The following is an 18326-nucleotide window of genomic DNA, read 5'->3' on the forward strand; positions in this document are numbered from 1 at the left end:
AAACCCAAGTTTGAACAGTTGGCTTTTAGACCACGACTAATCTGTTGCTAAAAAACTACAATACAAATCATCCTGGGATTTAAAAAAACGGTTTCGCAACTAAAATATTAATTCAATAATTAACTACGATAAATAATTATATTTCAACAAATTATCTCGTGGAATTTATATATTATTATCTATTTATACCGTCATGCAGTTACAAGCAATTTAAATCCGTATATATTTCTGTGTATATTCTTATAGCAATGAACATCCTGCGCAAACGCTCAAGGTAATCTGCCGCTATTATTTTTCTTAACTCATTTTATTTATAATTTTACACGCGGATAAAAAAATAAACCATTCAAATTTAAAATAATTTATAAATACTTTCTCAACAAAATAAATAAAAAAATAGCAGACTTACCATGACTGATAAATAATTAATTCCAAGTTAACGATACCGGCATATCTATCATCAGGTCTACAGTAGCATACCGGTCACAATGATTATCACACAATCACTAGTCACTTATTACACTGAAAACATTAATTAGTAATATAATTATTAATTTTTTTATCAAATAAAAACAATACGTTCACGAATATAAAACACACACGTTCAAAAATACCGATCCGCGGGTTTCGCGGGAAGATGATTCGCGGGTCAAGTAAAGAAACAAAAAAATATTAGTGTAAAAATTCAAATAAAAAACAGGGTAATCGTAACGTGTAAATCGTGTTGGCAGAGACCGGGATAAGGATACCGGTGAATTTAAAACCTGGCAGACAACGACTGAGCTCGAGACCGGCAGGTAGGTAAGCAGTTGTTGCCCCTCTACTTTATACCACCTTTACTTTATACTATAGAGCATATACACCAACCTCTAAACCATTCTCCATTCTCTACTCCATTCTCCTTCACGTTCTTCGGTCTTCAGTTCAACTCAACTTCTGTTCTGTTCTGTCCTATTTCTTTCTTTCTCTTCTCGGGCACCAGCTATTTGTATCCCTTTTTACGCACCTCCGCTACGCTCACTCGCTCACGACCTGTTCGACCGACAATATTTACTTTTAAAAGGACAAACATCGACAGGTACTCTCTTCCGTAGGATTCAGAGTTAGAGCGATGATATTTTTATTAAATAATAATTAGGAAAGTAATGATATGGGAAATCTTACGGTCAGTTCGGGTCAAGTATAAATGGAATTGTTTAAACAATTTTCAATATTTATTGTACAGCTAAAAAATTAATTAATCAAGACGATTAAACGGTGTTAGAAATAACTTGCTCGTCTTCGTCGTCTGACAGCTCGTCAGTTGGCTCTGCGTCCTGGAGATAGTGTTCAAAGTTTATTTTAAACGATTCTGTTGTCGGTGGGGATCTTAATGATGCTCTAAAAAATATTTAATTGTACAAATAAATAATTATTGTTAGTTGATAATTGCCTTATTCATTTAGCGGACCGTTAGCTTCGCTAAGTGTTTTTTTTTTTTATAGAGTAAATATTTTTAATGTATCATTAATAACTGCTGTACTTTTTTATTTTTGCGATACTTGTAAATTAATTGAGATTGTGAGATTTTTTTTTAATTAAAAAAAAAATCTCATAGTAACGCACTTATTTTTTTTTATTTTTATTTTTATGAAGAAAAATGATGGACTCAGTAAATATGGGGAAAATGGGCCTTTAAAAAAAATTTAACGTTTAATTATTTCTACTTTTTATGAGAAAATTTTCAATTAAATTATTGAAATAAAAATTTTTATGAATGATTTTACGTTTTTTAAAGAAATTTTGGGTTGCCATTATTGCCCCTTTGTAGTTTTAAAAAAATATCTCAGTACTAACTCATACTTATTTTATTTTATTTTTATTTTTATGAAAAAAAAAAAGATGGACTTAGTAACTGTGGGGCAAAATGGGCCTTTTCAAAAAAAATTAAAAAATTTAATTATTTTTACTTTTTATAAGAAAATTTTCAATTAAATTATTGAAATAAAAATTTTTATGAATGATTTTAATTTTTAAAAAAAATTTTGGATAGCCCTTATTGCCCCTTTGTAGTTTAAAAAAAAATGTGGGTATATTTTGTCTCTTGAAATTTAAATTTATAAAGATCTCGATTCAATGAACCGAAGATCGGCAGTTTATTAAATAAATTATTACCTAAAAACAAAAGGACCCGCACGATTCGGTCTCACAGACTCGACATCTTTGATCAAAGTTATGAAGTTTTCCTCCAGCTGTTTGTTGTCCATACTTAGCTGGAATTTAAAAGCTTATATTTTATTTGAACATAAAATAAATACTGAAACTTTAAGTAAAAAAAAATACATACAAGTCCAATTGGTGTAGTGACAGTACCGTACTGAGTTTGTCGTTCGTAAGGTTTTGCAACATATTTGACACCATGAATAATTTTCTTTATCAAGTTAGATATGTTCAGTCCCAAAGTACCTTTGAAATATTAATCGAGCAATTAAATCAAATAAAAAATTATGAAAACTGATGAAAAAAAATTTAATTTGAATAAATTTACCAGTACGAGGATTAGGAAATTTTCTTTTCATTAAGCCTCTGACGACTGTCAAATCAACCATCATTTCCGGATGGGCTACTGCAGCATGAAAATCATTTATTGAAATATCACCAGCCTAAAATAATTAAATAAATAAATAATTATTATAAATATAATTTATACGATTAAGGACATTCAGACAACGCCCCCTACTTTTTAAAAATATTTAATGACTTTCAATTTTAATGACTGCAATTTAAATTTAATTATTTAATTAGTTAAAAAAAAAAGAAAGCATTAATTGAAAAAAAGAAAACGCAGTTGCAATTTCGCCGAGATATAGATTTAAAAAAAAATTACTTGGAGTTTGTTATCAATTAGGAGTTGAACGAAATTTTTTGAATAAATTTTAGTCTAAAAAATTTGAAAATTTGAATTATAATTTAGACATGAAGATTTTACTAAAGTTTATTTTCCAAATTTCGCTCAACTCCTAATTGATATCTTTGATGTTTTTTAATTAATTGATCAAATTTAAATGCGGTCATTACAATTGAGTTATTAAATATTTTTAAAAAATGAGGGGGTCTGAGAACGCCTATACTCTAACAGCCACTTTAGCTTGAAATTGACAGTAATTTGACATTGAAATTGCCTGAAATTTGATGACAATTTGACAGCAAAAGTTGGAAAGAAAAATTTGCGGTAATTTTTGCTAAGTTTAGAGGTAACTTTTTACTAGAAAAAAAAATTCGGTAATATTAATTTTTACCATTTTAGAAGGTAAGCAAATTTATACATACAAATGACTACAATTTGACGTTAAAAAAATACTTAAAAATTTTTCAAGTCAAATTAACAATAAATTGATATAAAAATTTGCCTGAAAATTGACAACTTTTGTCAAGTCAACTTCTGAAGTCAATTTGCATTCTAATTCGGATAGTAAATTTACGTCAAATTGTATAGCAAATTGTCGTCAAAAATGGAAAAGTCCGAAGTTGACGGCCATTTGACGAAAAATTCAAGGAAACTTTTGTCAAGTAAACTTTTGCTAAAGCAAACTGTACTATTAGGGTAAATAAGAATGTAATTAACCTGAATTTGTGTAATGAGTTCTTTGCCGCCAACGATTTCAGCTCCAGCTTTTTTAGCCAGTTCCTGAAGTTCTTCTGTCTTGGCAAAAGCAATCACTCGTCTTTTTTCTCCATGATCGAAAGTATGAGGCATATAAACATTTCTTGAAAATTTTTCAACCAATTTGGTGGGTCTTTCAGTCTAAAAATTAAAATTTATTCGCTAACATAAAAAAAAATGACTATTATCACAGATAAATTATTTTGTTATATAATTACCTGCATGTTAATTTCAATAAATGCGTTTACAAATGCATCGGGATCGTCATAGCGCTCTGGCTGATGAGAATCACGATGACACTCTACAGCTTCATTGAAAGAATAAACTTTTCTTCTGAAAAATCTTTCAACCCATACATCATCCACTGCCTCTTTCTTTTTCGTGTCATCATTAAACAAAATGTTGAATGGTATCACTTCTCTGCAATTATTTATATATTTGACAAGTTCTATCAGCAATTACCGACAGAATTTTATTTTCATGATACCAGCATCGAAACTCAAAGTTTCAGTGGCTCTACATCCAGTCGAGAAAAGTGAATTTCAAGCTACGGCCGTATTCTGAAGCCAACTTAAAGGGAAGTGTTGGAGAGCAAACAGTTACCTTTAAGTTGTCAGTAAATTGTCTGTAACTTGCATTCAATTTGACTACAAGTGTTACTGTCAGACAATGACGTTAAGTTGATTGAGTTTCACTTAAAATTGACGGCAAGTTTTTCTGTGAAATTACATTCAGATGACGGCAGTTGATTTGCATCAACTTGCACGCAAGTATTATCCAGCCGAGGCTTACTAGAAACTTGTCGTTAAGTTACCCGAAAATGTTTCACTGCAGAACTTGCTGAGCAATTACATTTAAAGTGTGGCTATCAGGGTCCTTTTAAAAGACATCTTCGAGACATCTTAAAGTTGTCTCTGTGCTATTTGGGGCTCTACAACGAGTCAAAGGAAGCTAATTTCAGTTCAATGCCGCGAATTAATTTTAGCAAACGCGTAAATTTTGAATGCCTTCAGTTAGCGGGCAGAAAAATTTGTGTTTCGTCTCTTGGGAAAAAACAAATCATGTTTCTGCCGCTGACTGAAGACTTTTGCAATTTAAACTCTGATACTTGTCATTTTTTTAATACTAATTTCAGACCATTAATTTTATTTACGTAAATGACAGTTCTGTGATTAAGTTTTATAAGAATTAGTGCGAATAATAAATAGTATTTATAGTTTCTGCTTAATTATAAATTGCAAATTACAATTTACGCTTACGCTAATAGTTGATGATACCATTGGTCTTAAATTAACTTTTTTCTGGCTGGCTGCTGATGGAACTTTAAGTTCCAATGCAGGTATCATGAAAAGCTAGTTTGTAACTCAAAACGAAAGACGATTTCAGACTGCGGGTGATGTCAGTCAACACCCTGGTATGAAATCGTTTTGTTTAATTCCTTATCACACAATATACTATTGTACTTACTCTTTTTTTACTCGCATATGAAAAGGAACAAATGGAACTTTTATAACTTCTTTCTTAACTTTTTTTTTTCTTGCACGTTCCCTTGTACCTTTACGAGCTGCATACTGTCTCACTTGTGTCAACGGACACAAATTATAATAATTATAAATTATTTTAGGCTGTAAAACAGCAGCAAGTGTCATCAGTCTTCCTGTTAACAAAAAAAAATTAAATTATTATAAAAAATCCTAAATTCCAAGCGACTGAACTCCGGATTTCGAGGTTACGATTTTTAGTTAATAATTATTGTGTATAATTATTGTAATTGCATGCAACTTAATATTTATTATGAAAAAATTAATATATCATTTTATATTAATCAGTATTTACTTAATGACACGTTTAATTTTCAAAATAAAAGGAGTTTTAAAAATAACAAATAATTTAATACCTCCGGCACTCGCCGCCATTTTGAATTTCAGAGAGCGCAGTTTAAATTTCATATAAATCGAATAAATGTAAATAATTATATGTCACGCCGCCTAATGACATAAAAATTAATTATTCATATTAATTAATTTATTAAATAATTACAAATATCATTTACTTGAATATAAATTTCAAAACAAATGGCGCAAAAATTAATTTTCACTTCTAAATTAAAGTCAATTATTTTTTAAAATTAATACTGATAATTATCATCACCACCCCAAGTAATTAAGATAAAAACCACAAAAATTTATTTTTTAATTACAAAATCAAATAATTTTTTAACTTTATCATAAAAAATTTAAATTTCCAGATTATCAAAGTACTCGCGAGATGTCATTCCATCAATAATCTCATTGCTCATCAACACACGGGTGCCATCCTTGCAACTTAAAAATTTTTTATTACGCAAGTGCAGAAAACATGAAAATTGAAAGGATTTCCACTACAAATTTTAACTATTCTGCATTTATTCCCGCCATTATTTTAAATTTCTCATTTATTGATAAGTTATAAAAAAAAAATTATTTTTAAAAATCGCACTTATAGTTCTTATTTATTTATTTTTTTTTGCGATTGATTTGTTGGAAAAAAATTCAAAAATTCACGAGTGTGAATGTGGCTGACAATTGTCAATTTTAAAAATTTAAAAATCAGTGAATTAAATGTAAATGGAATAAAATTTAAAAAATCCACATTTATATGATTTGAAAACCAGTATGTGAATTTTTATTATTTTCATATTTTTAATCTTTTAATCCTTTTATTTGTTATTTAAAATTTGTCTCATATCTGCTACATTCACACTAATGCAAATATGAAACAATTTATAAATTTTAAATAAATAAATTAATTAATTCAAATAACAAAATTTAAAAAAACGCGCGTCTTGATATTTTTCAATTATTTAAATACGTATATTTTCATTTTTGTTTCTCTTACCCTATTTATTTGTTTAAAAATTAAAAAAATTTCTAATTGTCAGGTAAATTCACTCAAAAATTTTTAATTGTCTAACTTCAGTATAATTTAAAATCACGTCTCCAAATCATATTTAAATATTTCGTGTACTCGCATATTTAAACCCTTTTTCAGGACGTAGACATCGCACCCACAAACGCGCGGTATACATACGTAATAATTACAAGTATCACATACACACACACATTTTTACATCCATCCATCATACATACATCCATATATACATATATAATATAACGGGCGTTGAAAAAGCAGACTGGTGACGAGTAACGACAAGTGGACACCGCTCCGTAAATTTACGGGCACGGGATTGACGGCAATCATCGGAATCAGAGTCTGAGTACAGGACAATATCAATGTAACAGCAATAGTGTACACACACATATTTATCTACATATATATACATAAATATAAACATATATACATATTTATTATTCTCAACAGTGATTACCGATTACTGATTACACTCCAGCGTAATCACAACTCGAATAACAGAAATAAAATATTTTCCAGTCGTGATAAATTTTATTTATAAAAAAAAAAAAAAACAATAACAATAATAAGAGTAACAATTAAGCGTAATAATGCTCAATAAATAAGACAAGAATCATAAGCGGATCGCATCTTTATTGCATATGTACATACATTTAAATATATGTAATTTGACAGTGAGTTAGATGAAAAGTGGTATCAGGGGGGGATAGATTGTTCCGCCATATTTAGCAACTTGTGACTTACACATTTACATATAAATATATATATACATATATATATATGAGGAAAATATAATAGTGTGCATTACAGTGGATTAACCCTGACTCTTCTCTCGGTATCGTGCAATAACCAAATTTATTTGTAACTCTTTATTAACCTCATCAGATCAATCATAAATTTATATATATAGATATATGTGTATGTACATTTAATTACCAAGTGAACGCGATGATTACCATGCCTTGGTTTACATCACATACAAATTAGTGTACACAAGAAGAGGATAAAAATTTTTTTATAACCAGTCTGTCATCTAACTCGCTCTCTACCTCTACCTCAAACTTGTTCTCAACAAATTGCATCACAGTCGTGATTTAACGATTATTAAAAATGGTATAAATTTATATATTTATGTTATTATTTATTGGTTATTAATTTATTAATTATTTACTGTTAATTTAATTTATGAACCAGAGTTTCTTTGGATTCGGTCAATCTGCTGGATTGGAGATAATTTTAAATGGAGCAGATACAAGGAAAACAGCTGAAATAAAATCCGAGGATGGTAAAAAAGAACGACATTTTCTTTATTACGACGGTGAAACTGTCTCTGGAAAGGTATAATTTATAATTACATTATTTTAGGTTAATTAAAAGCAAGTGGTTGCTTATTAATTTATTTATTTGGTGCTGTATAGGTTATTGTCAGTTTGAGAAAAGCCGGAAAACTGGAGCACCAGGGAGTCAAAGTTGAATTTATTGGCCAGATAGAGTTGTATTATGACAGGGGAAATCACCATGAGTTCACGAGTCTGGTTAAAGAACTTGCGAGACCTGGTGAACTTACACACAACACCGAGTATACTTTTGAGTTCGCTAATGTTGAGAAACCGTTTGAGAGCTACACCGGCTCTAATGTACGCCTTCGGTATTTTTTGAGGGTTACGATCGTCAGGAGATTGAGTGACTTGGTAAAGGAATTGGAATTAGTTGTCCATACACTGAGTTCTTATCCTGATATGAACAATCCTATTAAGATGGAAGTCGGTATCGAGGATTGTTTGCATATTGAATTTGAATATAATAAGAGCAAGTGAGTAATTTTGTTATTTTTTATTGGGTGATTTTTAATTTTTTACCTACACGCTGGATATAAATTTTTGAAAAGATATTGAGGATCTTAAAATTTATTAGAATAAATTTATTTATTTATTTATTAGGTGACACAGTAAAAAATGTTGTGTTAAAATCAATATAATCTGTGTTAAAAAGGTCAACACTATTTGTGTTATTTTTTAACACAGACTATTTGGGTTGAATTTAAACACAAAATTTGGATTAAAATCTCAACACTAAATTCGGGTAATACGAGAAGTTAATTTAACACTTTTTAAATGTCAGTGGCGATACAAAAAAAATGTTAACTTTTACATTTTATTTTTTTACACAGTAAAAATGTTACGTAAAAATCAACACAATCTGTGTGTTAAAAACGGTCCACATAATGTTTGTGTTGTTTTTTAACACAGACTATTTGGGGTAAATTTAAACACAAAATTTGAGTTAAAATCTCAACACTAAATTCGGGTAATACGAGAAGTTAATTTAACACTTTTTAAATGTCGGTGGCGACACAAAAAAAAATGTTAACTTTTACACTTTATTTTTGTAGGATGGATATTCAGTAAAGATAATTTATATATTATTTTGAGATTATCAACAGTCACAACAATTATTATTTAACATTAAACTAGTGTTTGATAGTAAACAATCTTTTTACTAAAGTCAAGATTAAAAAAAAATCACGTAATATTTAATAGCAGTTGCAAATAGTAAATCAATTAATTTATTTTAAAAAAACAAAAACACATTTTTATTTAGCGAAAAAATAATTTTAACATTACATTAAATAATTCGAAATTATAACTAAACATTTTTTATTAGTATGATAAAAATTCCAGCTTTTAGTAAATGGCAAATTAAATATATTGATAAAAAAAATTTTTAAGTTAAATTGACATTTATAAAATGTCGATTTCACTTTCATTTTTCTAATAATTCTTCCGTGACTATCGATTTACTTTTTACCATAAATTTTGTGTTAATTTTAAAGTAACACTTAATAAATTTTTATAATTTTAATTTTCGTACCAAGTAACACTTTTAAACTGTTAAATAGTAGATCGATTTAAAATTTTTAAGTAACACAGTTAAATGTCTTGATTTAACACTAAATAATCCCCACAAAAAATTTAACACAGACCGTTTTTAATACAGATAAACAATATTTTTTACTGTGCAGACCCAAAGATATTTATAAATTTTTATAAAAAATATCTCATAAATTTTTATTTAATTAAAAATTCATTATGGATTTTTTGAAGTCACCTTTAATAAATTTTTATTTATTTATTAGAAAAAAATGAAATTGGAACCTGGGATACGTAAAAAAATTTTTTGACGAATTAAAAATTACACGGGCATTAAAATTTCGACTCCTGGTTCGGGGGTAAAATTAATTTAAACTAATAAATTATTTAATTTATATTTCAGATATCATTTAAAAGATGTTATTGTTGGAAAAATATACTTTTTACTAGTCAGAATAAAAATAAAACATATGGAGATAGCAATTATTAAAAGAGAAACTACTGGTTCTGGTAAGCTCTTACTTACAATATCAATTAATTTTTTTATTTGTATTAAAAAATAAAATTTAGTGGCAGTAAAGCATTAAACGCTTTTTGTTCGAGGTGTGCAATAGTTTAAATTGTCTAATTGATGAAAATTTTAACTTTTATTTGTCAGTTTCTTTTAGTATAGTTAATTATCCAGACTACAAAGCAGACTTTCATATAATATATATTTTCAGGACCTCATACATTCACGGAAAATGAAACAATAGCTAAGTACGAAATAATGGACGGTGCACCAGTTAGAGGTGAATCAATACCAATAAGAGTATTTCTTGCTGGTTATGATCTAACACCAACGATGCGTGATATCAATAAAAAATTTAGCGTTAGATATTATTTAAATCTCGTACTAATGGATGAGGAAGACCGTCGTTATTTTAAACAGCAGGTAATTTAAATAAAATGTGAAAATCCAAAAGTGCACAACTCGCTCATTCAAAAAGTGATCAATAGATTCCGCTTTTTCTTACAAGAAAATTTATTTTATTGAAATAAAAAAAATGGCAGCTTAAGCTTTTCATGAATTGCCAGTTTTGAGTTTCTTTTATTAATTATAATTAAACCAAAAAAAACTGGATGGTGATTTTCAAAACGGTCCTTCTATTTTTAGAATTTAAGTGTTATAAAAAATAAAATAGATCAATCGGTTGTCTATTTTTTAAGTTATTGTGTTTACTAACATCCGTACATACTGACTGACATCACAGATTTTTTTTTTTTTTGCTTTCAATCATTATTTTTAAAATAGCGATTGGAAATTGTGTTCGTTTTATTCATTAAGGGAAATGGGTCTGAGATACAAAAAAAAGATAATATTTTTGTGGTTTTTTTTTTTAGAATACTTTCGTTATTAAAATTCGTAAAATTTGTGACATTATTAAGCATCATTCCAAGAATATTCTGTGAAATTTTCATAAAAAAATATGGAAAAGTAAGCCAGTGGTAGTGGGGAGAGACGAGTCACTAAAGAAAGTCTCCATGCCGTAGGCAGGATAACTCATGACTGCTTCATCTGAAATCAAAAAACCAAAAAGATTTCTTTAGTACATAAGTTTATCTTAGATTTGAACGAAGGAAAGAAAAAAATATTCATTTTTGAATTTTTGGTAAAGGTGTAATCAAAAAACTCTAATTTTCCCCAAAAATTCTTCCTTTTGTTTAATTAAAAAATAAGTAGATATTGAAAAAAAAAATCCTTCGTTCAAATCTAAGATAAACTTATGTACTAAAGAAATTTTTGTGGTTTTTTGATTTCAGGTGAGGCACTCATGAGTTATTCTGCCTACGGCATGGAGACTTTTTTTAGGTGACCGTCTCTCCCCACTACCACTGGCTTATTTTTCAATATTTTTTCATGAAAATTTATCAGAATATTCTTGAAATGATGCTTAATAATGTCACAAATATTAAGAATTTTAATACCGAAGGTACTCTGAAAAAAAAATCACAAAATTATCCTCTTCTTTTTCCCTCCTTTATAAATTATCTTTCAATTGGTACGAATTTTGTTCTAATTGAGAATATTTGAATAAGTGTAAGTATGATTTTTCCGTGAGTGGATCATCTTAGACCGCGTAAGCGTTAGCAGAACACATCTCATTGCTTCGCGATAAAGTTGTGCATTAAATACTAAATCCTTCTCTATCTTTTCCTACATTATTATTATTATCTTATTCTTTATCACAGGAAATAACATTATGGAGAAAAGGTGACAAGAGTAGAAAATCTCAAACAGCATCCCCCCACTTGCCGTCACATCTCGTGTCAGCAGAAACCGGATTTCCTCAAGGCGCCGCAATAAACGGACCCGCACTATCATCGCCGCCGTCAAACTCTGACGACATGCAGGACAATCAAGACGACGATGACGACGAAGATGATTCAACTTACGACCCCCCGGCAGCACCAATCGAAGGGATGACTCGCGAAGAGGGTGATGGCGAAGGTGAAAAAGAAATAAATCCCGAGAATCAATGAACGTCGGTCAATTATTCATAAATTTTATAATTTTTTTCAAGAAAAAAAAAACAAAACAAAACAAAATGATTTTTTATTAAAAATTAATCAGCATCATTGAGGTTCAGGTGATCAATAGAGTAGCTAACGGACGGATTTATTGATATGAAACAATTAATATTATTATTATTATAAATTTATATATATGTATAACTTGCTCGGTCTATGGATTTATCAGCAAACAATAATTATCAATAACAGCTGGTATCCACATGAATATATATATATATATTATATATATATATATATGGTTAAATAAGTGTAATTAAGCAGACTCTTATATACTTATAATGTACATATGTGTATATATACTGAAATTACCCGGATTCCAAGTGTCCTTGGTAATTAACTCGTGTCTTATATTGCTCTGAGAATAAAAAATATAAGAAATAAAAAAGTAAAAGTAATAAGATGATTTAATAAAAACAAGTATTGTCGAGGAGTCTCTTTGTAATTCGGATAAATACACGGTGTACACGGTGTCTGTATTTTCTACCATCAGTCCATCAGTTATAAATAATAAATAATAATAATCGTGCCCAGTATCATCTCACAAGGCTGAAATCTGAAATTAATCCCCATAATTATTACAGCAACAATAACTCGTCGTACATTTATGTGTGTTAAATGTATGATGACGTCCGCAAGTAATATTAACTAATTATGATACCTTTGATAAAGTTAATATGTGATGAGACTGCGAGATAAAATTTTAAAGATATTGATATTAATATAAATATTATAAATTTATATCTGAATGCTTTGGATATTCCTCTGTAGTGGACCAAAAATTTATTTTATTATTATTATTTATTAGTTTATTAGTCAAATTTTAATTATTCGAGCTACTGGCAATTATAATTTTTTTTAAATCTTATTTAGGCACGAGAGTAAAACAGATCGATAGTTTTTTTAATAATTATATCAAATTAATTGATAGATTTTAATTATTTTTAATGCAATAATTTGTAGGCAATTTTTTAATTATTTCACATAAAAGTGGAAATTAAATATTTAAATTTTTCGCGCGAGAAAATTTATTAGAAAAAAAAAAAAATTAATATAAAAGTCAAAATACGTTTGAATAAAATATATTTTTTTTTTTTTATAAAAAAATGCTTTTAGAATTTTTTTTTTTTTACATAAATTCTGGAAATTTAAAAATTAAATTTAAAATTGACATCAATAATTTATAATTAAATAAAAAAATTGAATTGCTTTTAATATTTTCATAAATTTTCTGAGCTCTAGATATAATTAAAGTAAAAAAAAAATTTTTTTATGATCAATAAGTACGTAAATTTGAATAATAACAATAATTACTTTGAATTTATTATTAACAAAAAATATGAACAAATACATACAGGGGTAATATTAAATAATTAGCATTCAGTAATAAATAATGTATTAATAATAATAATAATAATAATTAGATATTTTTAATTACATTAAATAATTTTATTATTCATTTTTATTCTTATAAAAAATTTTAATCACAATGCAAATGAAGTGAAAAAAAATATAAAAAAAAATAAGTAGTGTATGATACTCGATTTTTTTTTCTCTCTAATATATTTTTATTTTATTATTATAATTATAATTTTTTGTTCATAATCTAGTACGTAATCAGTAGAAAATTTATTGATTTTTTTTAGCACCGGCGAATTTAATTGAATAAAAATAATATGAGAAATGCGTCATCCTGGGGTGAAATCCTGATTAATTAATTTTATTAATTAGTTTATTATAAAATATATATATACATATATCTATATATATATCTTATACATGTCAAATATTGTATATATGCAATTTGTTGTATATTATAGTGTCTTAAAAATTGAATTACAAAAAAAATATAAAAATTTATCACTTGTTTTATTACTAATTATTAATTAAAGTTTTTATTTTACAGGATTCAATCCTTCGTTTTCATTGGCAGTAATTACAGTTCATAAATTTTTTTACACACAAGTATTCAAAGTAGTGAACAATTGATAATCTATATTATTAAGAAAATAAGGAAAATTTTGTTCCCGCCATATCTATATGATAAAATTAGTTAATGTTATTGAAATTGGTATCATTAGATTGGTCTTGACTTTAACTTGTGCCTTTTCATACTTTAAACTCTTTTTAATTGCCAAGTATTCAGATAAATAGATTTATCTATATCATTCGAATTACATTTAAATTACGCGGGAAAAAAGACGATCGTATTTATTTTCTTTAAATAAATTAATTCTTTAATTATTCTGTTACTAAATATGACTGAATGTCATTGAATATATAGCTATATTATTTATATCGCGTTACTTATTCCAAAATGACAGATTTTTATGCTCCCTTTTGGTTTTAGGAAGCTTCTCAAAGCCAAAAAAGTGTGGATAGAAAAAAAAAGGATTCATTGACACAAAAAATCTTTACTCGCCTAAAGAAAATTTTTACTTACCCCAATAAATTTTTTGCATTGTGAATTGAAAACAAAAATTTATTTAGAACTAGAAAAATTTAGTTGGTGCAAGGAATTATTTCTCGACCAAAAAAATCTTTTCTCGCCCCAAGACAATTTTTGTATTTAATTGATAATGCATAAAATTTCTTGGTGCAAATTAAAATTTTTTGCGGCAAGAAATCCTTTTTTTCTGCGTATTTTATAAATTTAGTAGTGATATTTGAGCAGTTACGTAGTGACTGCAGGTTGCTGGTTTTTATAATCATAAATATATTAATTCGAATTAATTTAATGATAGTAAAGTTAGCGGACATCTAACAATTTTAAAAACTTTGAAATAATAAATTAAAATAAAAATAAAAAAATCCATGTTTAGAAAATTCAAAATTCCGTACACGCACTTTTTTAAATTTTATTATTTTAATTATTTAATTTTTTTATACGTAATTAAAAAATTTTCGTATGTTTGCTACATTTACTGTCACTGTTTACTCATATTAATGTAAGAAAATTTTTAAATTTCTTTAAAGGACATTTTTATTTTAAAAATTTAAATTTCCCGCCGAGTGAGTTCGTGTCTTTTCAAATTCAAATCGAACTCCGCCATTTGTTTTAGTTTCATGATTTCTAACTATAGAGGGTAGAGGTCTCTCTACCCTCCATATTTATAACCTATAAAATATATACAATTGTCTCAGTTGATCATCAAGGTCAGCAGCTTGTTTACGACAGTAAATAAAATGTTGACATTACATTAATTAGTAATTAATAATTATAACAAATTATTTATAATTATTATCTATAAAAATAATAACTAAATTTTCAAATTTTTTAAAAAAATCTATTGTCCACCATGACCACACCAGCAGCATCAGGATCTAGGGTTAGTTATTTATTTATTATTATTAATTACATTAATTAATAATTACAGAATTGTCTGACAGTAATTAACGTTTATTAAATTTTTTTCTCCAGCCTGCGCCAGTGCCGACAGTTCAGGAATTTAGTATTCGGGTTCCTAAGTAAGTTTTCATATTTTTTTATTGATAAATCATTTGAAAAAAAAATAAAATGACATGTAATTAATGATAATTAACATTTAAAATAAATAGAAACAGTAGAAAAAGACACAACGTCATGCGTTTCAATGCAACTTTAAATGTCGACATATCAAAATGGACACAAGTTAAAATGGAACGTGAAAATAATGCCCGTGAGTATAAAGGTTATGACGAAGACATGCCGAAATTTGGAGCCGGTTCTGAATTTGGTCGCGACGCACGTGAAGAAGCGCGACGTAAAAAATTTGGAATGATCGCGCGAAAATACAAACCAGAAGATCAACCCTGGGTACTGAAAACCGGCGGTAAGACGGGAAAAAAATTCAAAGGAATACGTGAAGGAGGTATCAGCGAGAATGCTGCTTACTATGTATTTACCCACGCACCTGATGGTGCTATCGAAGCATTTCCGCTCCAAGAATGGTATAATTTTCAGCCAATTCAGCGGTACAAGACATTGAGTGCCGAAGAAGCGGAACTGGAGTTTGGTAGACGCGTTAAAACAATAAATTATTGGTCGCTGATGGCAAGGAAACGATGGAAGAAAGACGAGGAAGCAAATGATGAAGAACCGGAAGCTAATGAAACAGGTAAAGGTAAAAAAACTGCTAAGAAGGAAAAAGAATTGAAGATTTCGGAAATGGATGAGTGGATGTCTAGTGATGATGACGATGATGATGAGTCTGGTAGCGATAAGGACAAGAAGAAGAAGAAAGATTCGGATGAAGAAGATGACAAGAAGAAGAAAAAAAAGAAACGTAAGTTTTTATTGTTTATTTTTTTTAGAATAATTAAATAAGTAATTAATTATTTTGAATTATTTTAGCGACGAAGAAGAAGAAAAAAGTTAATTCTGATGATGAAGCATTCGAAGAAAGCGATGACGGCGATGAGGAAGGCAGAGAATGCGAATATATATCAGATTCAACGGATTCTGAGGATGAAAAAGATCAGACCAAAGAAATACAATCCGTTGCTGAAGAAGACGCGTTGCGTAAATTGTTGGTATCTGATGAAGATGACGATGAAGAGAACAATGAAGATAAAAAAGACGACGATGAGTTCGATGACGAAGAAGCCAAAGACCAGGACAAAGCCAAGGAAGCGGACAAAAAGAAGGATAAAGACAAGAAGAAAAAGAAGAAAATTAAAAAGAAGGACCCGAAGAAAAATAGTAAAGATTCATCAGCTAGCGACGCGTCAAGCGATTCAGGCTCCGACTCAGATGCCCCCAAAGAAGTCAATGGTAAAAAATCGGCTAGTGCTCACAACTCGAGGTCTCCTACTCCTACCGCAGCTCCAAGCGGCTCTGATACTCTGAAACGTAAACTCACTTCTTCGCCTGAATTATCTCAGGCTAAAAAAATGAAACCCGAGACTCCTGTTTCTCATTATGTTCCCGCGACACCTTTGCCAGGATCAAGGTAATTATGTTTTTATTTATTATTATTTTCATGATACCAGCATCGAAACTTGAAGTTTCAGTGGCTCTACAGCCAGTAGAGAAAAGCGAACTTCAAGCTACGGCCATATTCTGAAGCCAACTTAAAGGAAAGTGTTGGAGAGGAAACAGTTACCATTAAGTTGACAGTAAATTGTCTGTAACTTGAATTCAATTTGACTACAAGTGTCACTGTCAGACAATGACGTTAAGTTGATTGAGTTTCACTTAAAATTGACGGCAAGTTTTTCTGTAAAATTACATTCAGATGACGGCAGTTGATTTGCATCAACTTGCACGCAAGTATTATCCAGCCGAGGCTTACTAGAAACTTGTCGTTAAGTTACCCGAAAATGTTTCACTGCAGAACTTGCTCAGCAATTACATTTAAAGTGTGGCTATCAGGGTCCTTTTAAAAGACATCTTCGAGACATCTTAAAGTTGTCTCTGTGCTACTTGGGGCTCTACAACGAGTCAAAGGAAGCTAAGTTCAGTTCAATGCCGCGAATTAATTTTAGCGAACGCGTAAATTTTGAATGCCTTCAGTCAGTGGGCAGAAAAATTTGTGTTTCGTCTCTTGAGAAAAAAACAAATCATGTTTCTGCCGCTGACTGAAGACTTTTGCAATTTAAACTCTGATACTTGTCATTTTTTTAATACTAATTTCAGACTATTAATTTTATTTACGTAAATGACAGTTCTGTGATTAAGTTTTATAAGAATTAGTGTGAATAATATATAGTATTTATAGTTTCTGCTTAATTATAAATTGCAAATTACAATTTACGCTTACGCTAATAGTTGATGATACCATTGGTCTTAAATTAACTTTTTTCTGACTGACTGCTGATGAAACTTTAAGTTCCAGTGCAGGTATCATGAAAAACTAGTGTGTAACTCAAAATGAAAGACGATTTCAGACTGCGGGTGATGTCAGTCAACACCCTGGTCTGAAATCATTCTGTTTAATTCCTCGTCACACAATATACTATTAATCATATACTTAATTAACTTTACAGTGAAGGAATTACTGAAGACGCAGTGCGTCGTTACTTGATGCGCAAGCCAATGACGACAACAGAATTGTTGCAGAAATTCAAATCAAAAAAGACTGGACTGACTTCTGATCAACTAGTCAACGTGATGACCCAAATATTGAAGAAAATAAATCCAACAAAACAAACTATCAAAAGTAAAATGTATTTATCTATAAAGGCCCAGCCTCATTGATAACAATGATAGCGCAACAATTAATTAATCAGTTTGTTTAGATAATTTTATCACCAATCAATCAATCGATATGTTATTGTATTAATAAAGTAATCTATATATTTAAATTAAACTTTAATTTTTTAAACTCTACAATCTCTAATCTTATTTATTA

The 18326-nt window shown here is 28.8% G+C and overlaps 4 protein-coding genes across 5 annotated transcripts in view; 2 read left to right on the forward strand and 2 right to left on the reverse strand.

Moving 5' to 3' along the window:
* Positions 1–1012, reverse strand: part of LOC130672329 (cadherin-99C) — a 121426-nt gene extending 120414 nt beyond the window's left edge. Inside the window, exons 1-2 of one of the 2 annotated variants that reach the window (XM_057476856.1) lie at positions 868–1012; positions 410–522 (exon numbers count right to left, since the gene is read on the reverse strand). In XM_057476856.1, the coding sequence (XP_057332839.1) occupies positions 410–412 (3 nt within the window). In that variant the 5' untranslated portion in view covers positions 413–522; positions 868–1012. Of the gene's footprint in view, positions 1–409; positions 797–867 lie in introns of those variants that run through there. The other variant, XM_057476857.1, reaches the window with a different exon arrangement.
* A 180-nt stretch (positions 1013–1192) lies between these two features.
* Positions 1193–5631, reverse strand: LOC130672332 (50S ribosomal protein L1). Its single transcript, XM_057476860.1, has 8 exons — positions 5541–5631; positions 5111–5300; positions 3862–4063; positions 3605–3784; positions 2528–2642; positions 2327–2445; positions 2155–2252; positions 1193–1380 (listed from the first exon to the last, which is right to left on the reverse strand). The coding sequence occupies exons 1-8, from the start codon at positions 5590–5592 to the stop codon at positions 1251–1253; spliced, it is 1086 nt and encodes a 361-aa protein (XP_057332843.1). The 5' UTR covers positions 5593–5631; the 3' UTR covers positions 1193–1250.
* Positions 5632–6832: 1201 nt separating this feature from the next.
* Positions 6833–13854, forward strand: LOC130672330 (vacuolar protein sorting-associated protein 26B-like). Its single transcript, XM_057476859.1, has 6 exons — positions 6833–7666; positions 7748–7891; positions 7972–8366; positions 9827–9933; positions 10146–10357; positions 11656–13854. Exons 1-6 carry the CDS (start codon positions 7664–7666, stop codon positions 11944–11946), a joined length of 1152 nt encoding a protein of 383 aa, XP_057332842.1. The 5' UTR covers positions 6833–7663; the 3' UTR covers positions 11947–13854.
* A 1263-nt stretch (positions 13855–15117) lies between these two features.
* LOC130670986 (general transcription factor IIF subunit 1) lies at positions 15118–18307 on the forward strand. Its single transcript, XM_057474638.1, has 5 exons — positions 15118–15323; positions 15416–15462; positions 15553–16259; positions 16328–16925; positions 17962–18307. Exons 1-5 carry the CDS (start codon positions 15294–15296, stop codon positions 18170–18172), a joined length of 1593 nt encoding a protein of 530 aa, XP_057330621.1. The 5' UTR covers positions 15118–15293; the 3' UTR covers positions 18173–18307.
* Positions 18308–18326: the final 19 nt, after the last annotated feature.

Source organism: Microplitis mediator, chromosome 7 (assembly GCF_029852145.1).
Source record: "Microplitis mediator isolate UGA2020A chromosome 7, iyMicMedi2.1, whole genome shotgun sequence".
NCBI classification, from domain to species: Eukaryota; Metazoa; Arthropoda; class Insecta; order Hymenoptera; family Braconidae; genus Microplitis; species Microplitis mediator.

What these genes read in the sequence shown, in the direction of transcription:
- LOC130672332 (XM_057476860.1), bottom strand. Translation starts at nt 5,592, where the DNA reads ATGAAATTTAAACTGCGCTCTCTGAAATTCAAAATGGCGGCGAGTGCC. An exon ending in AATGGCGGCGAGTGCCGGAG is followed by an intron (nt 5,301 to 5,540) that starts GTATTAAATTAT and finishes TTTTGTTAACAG; the next exon opens with GAAGACTGATGACACTTGCT. An exon ending in AACTCATTACACAAATTCAG is followed by an intron (nt 2,643 to 3,604) that starts GTTAATTACATT and finishes TAATTATTTTAG; the next exon opens with GCTGGTGATATTTCAATAAA.
- LOC130672330 (XM_057476859.1), top strand. An exon ending in GTGAAACTGTCTCTGGAAAG is followed by an intron (nt 7,892 to 7,971) that starts GTATAATTTATA and finishes GGTGCTGTATAG; the next exon opens with GTTATTGTCAGTTTGAGAAA. An exon ending in AAGAGAAACTACTGGTTCTG is followed by an intron (nt 9,934 to 10,145) that starts GTAAGCTCTTAC and finishes ATATATTTTCAG; the next exon opens with GACCTCATACATTCACGGAA.
- LOC130670986 (XM_057474638.1), top strand. Translation starts at nt 15,294, where the DNA reads ATGACCACACCAGCAGCATCAGGATCTAGG. An exon ending in CAGCAGCATCAGGATCTAGG is followed by an intron (nt 15,324 to 15,415) that starts GTTAGTTATTTA and finishes TTTTTTCTCCAG; the next exon opens with CCTGCGCCAGTGCCGACAGT. An exon ending in ACACCTTTGCCAGGATCAAG is followed by an intron (nt 16,926 to 17,961) that starts GTAATTATGTTT and finishes TTAACTTTACAG; the next exon opens with TGAAGGAATTACTGAAGACG.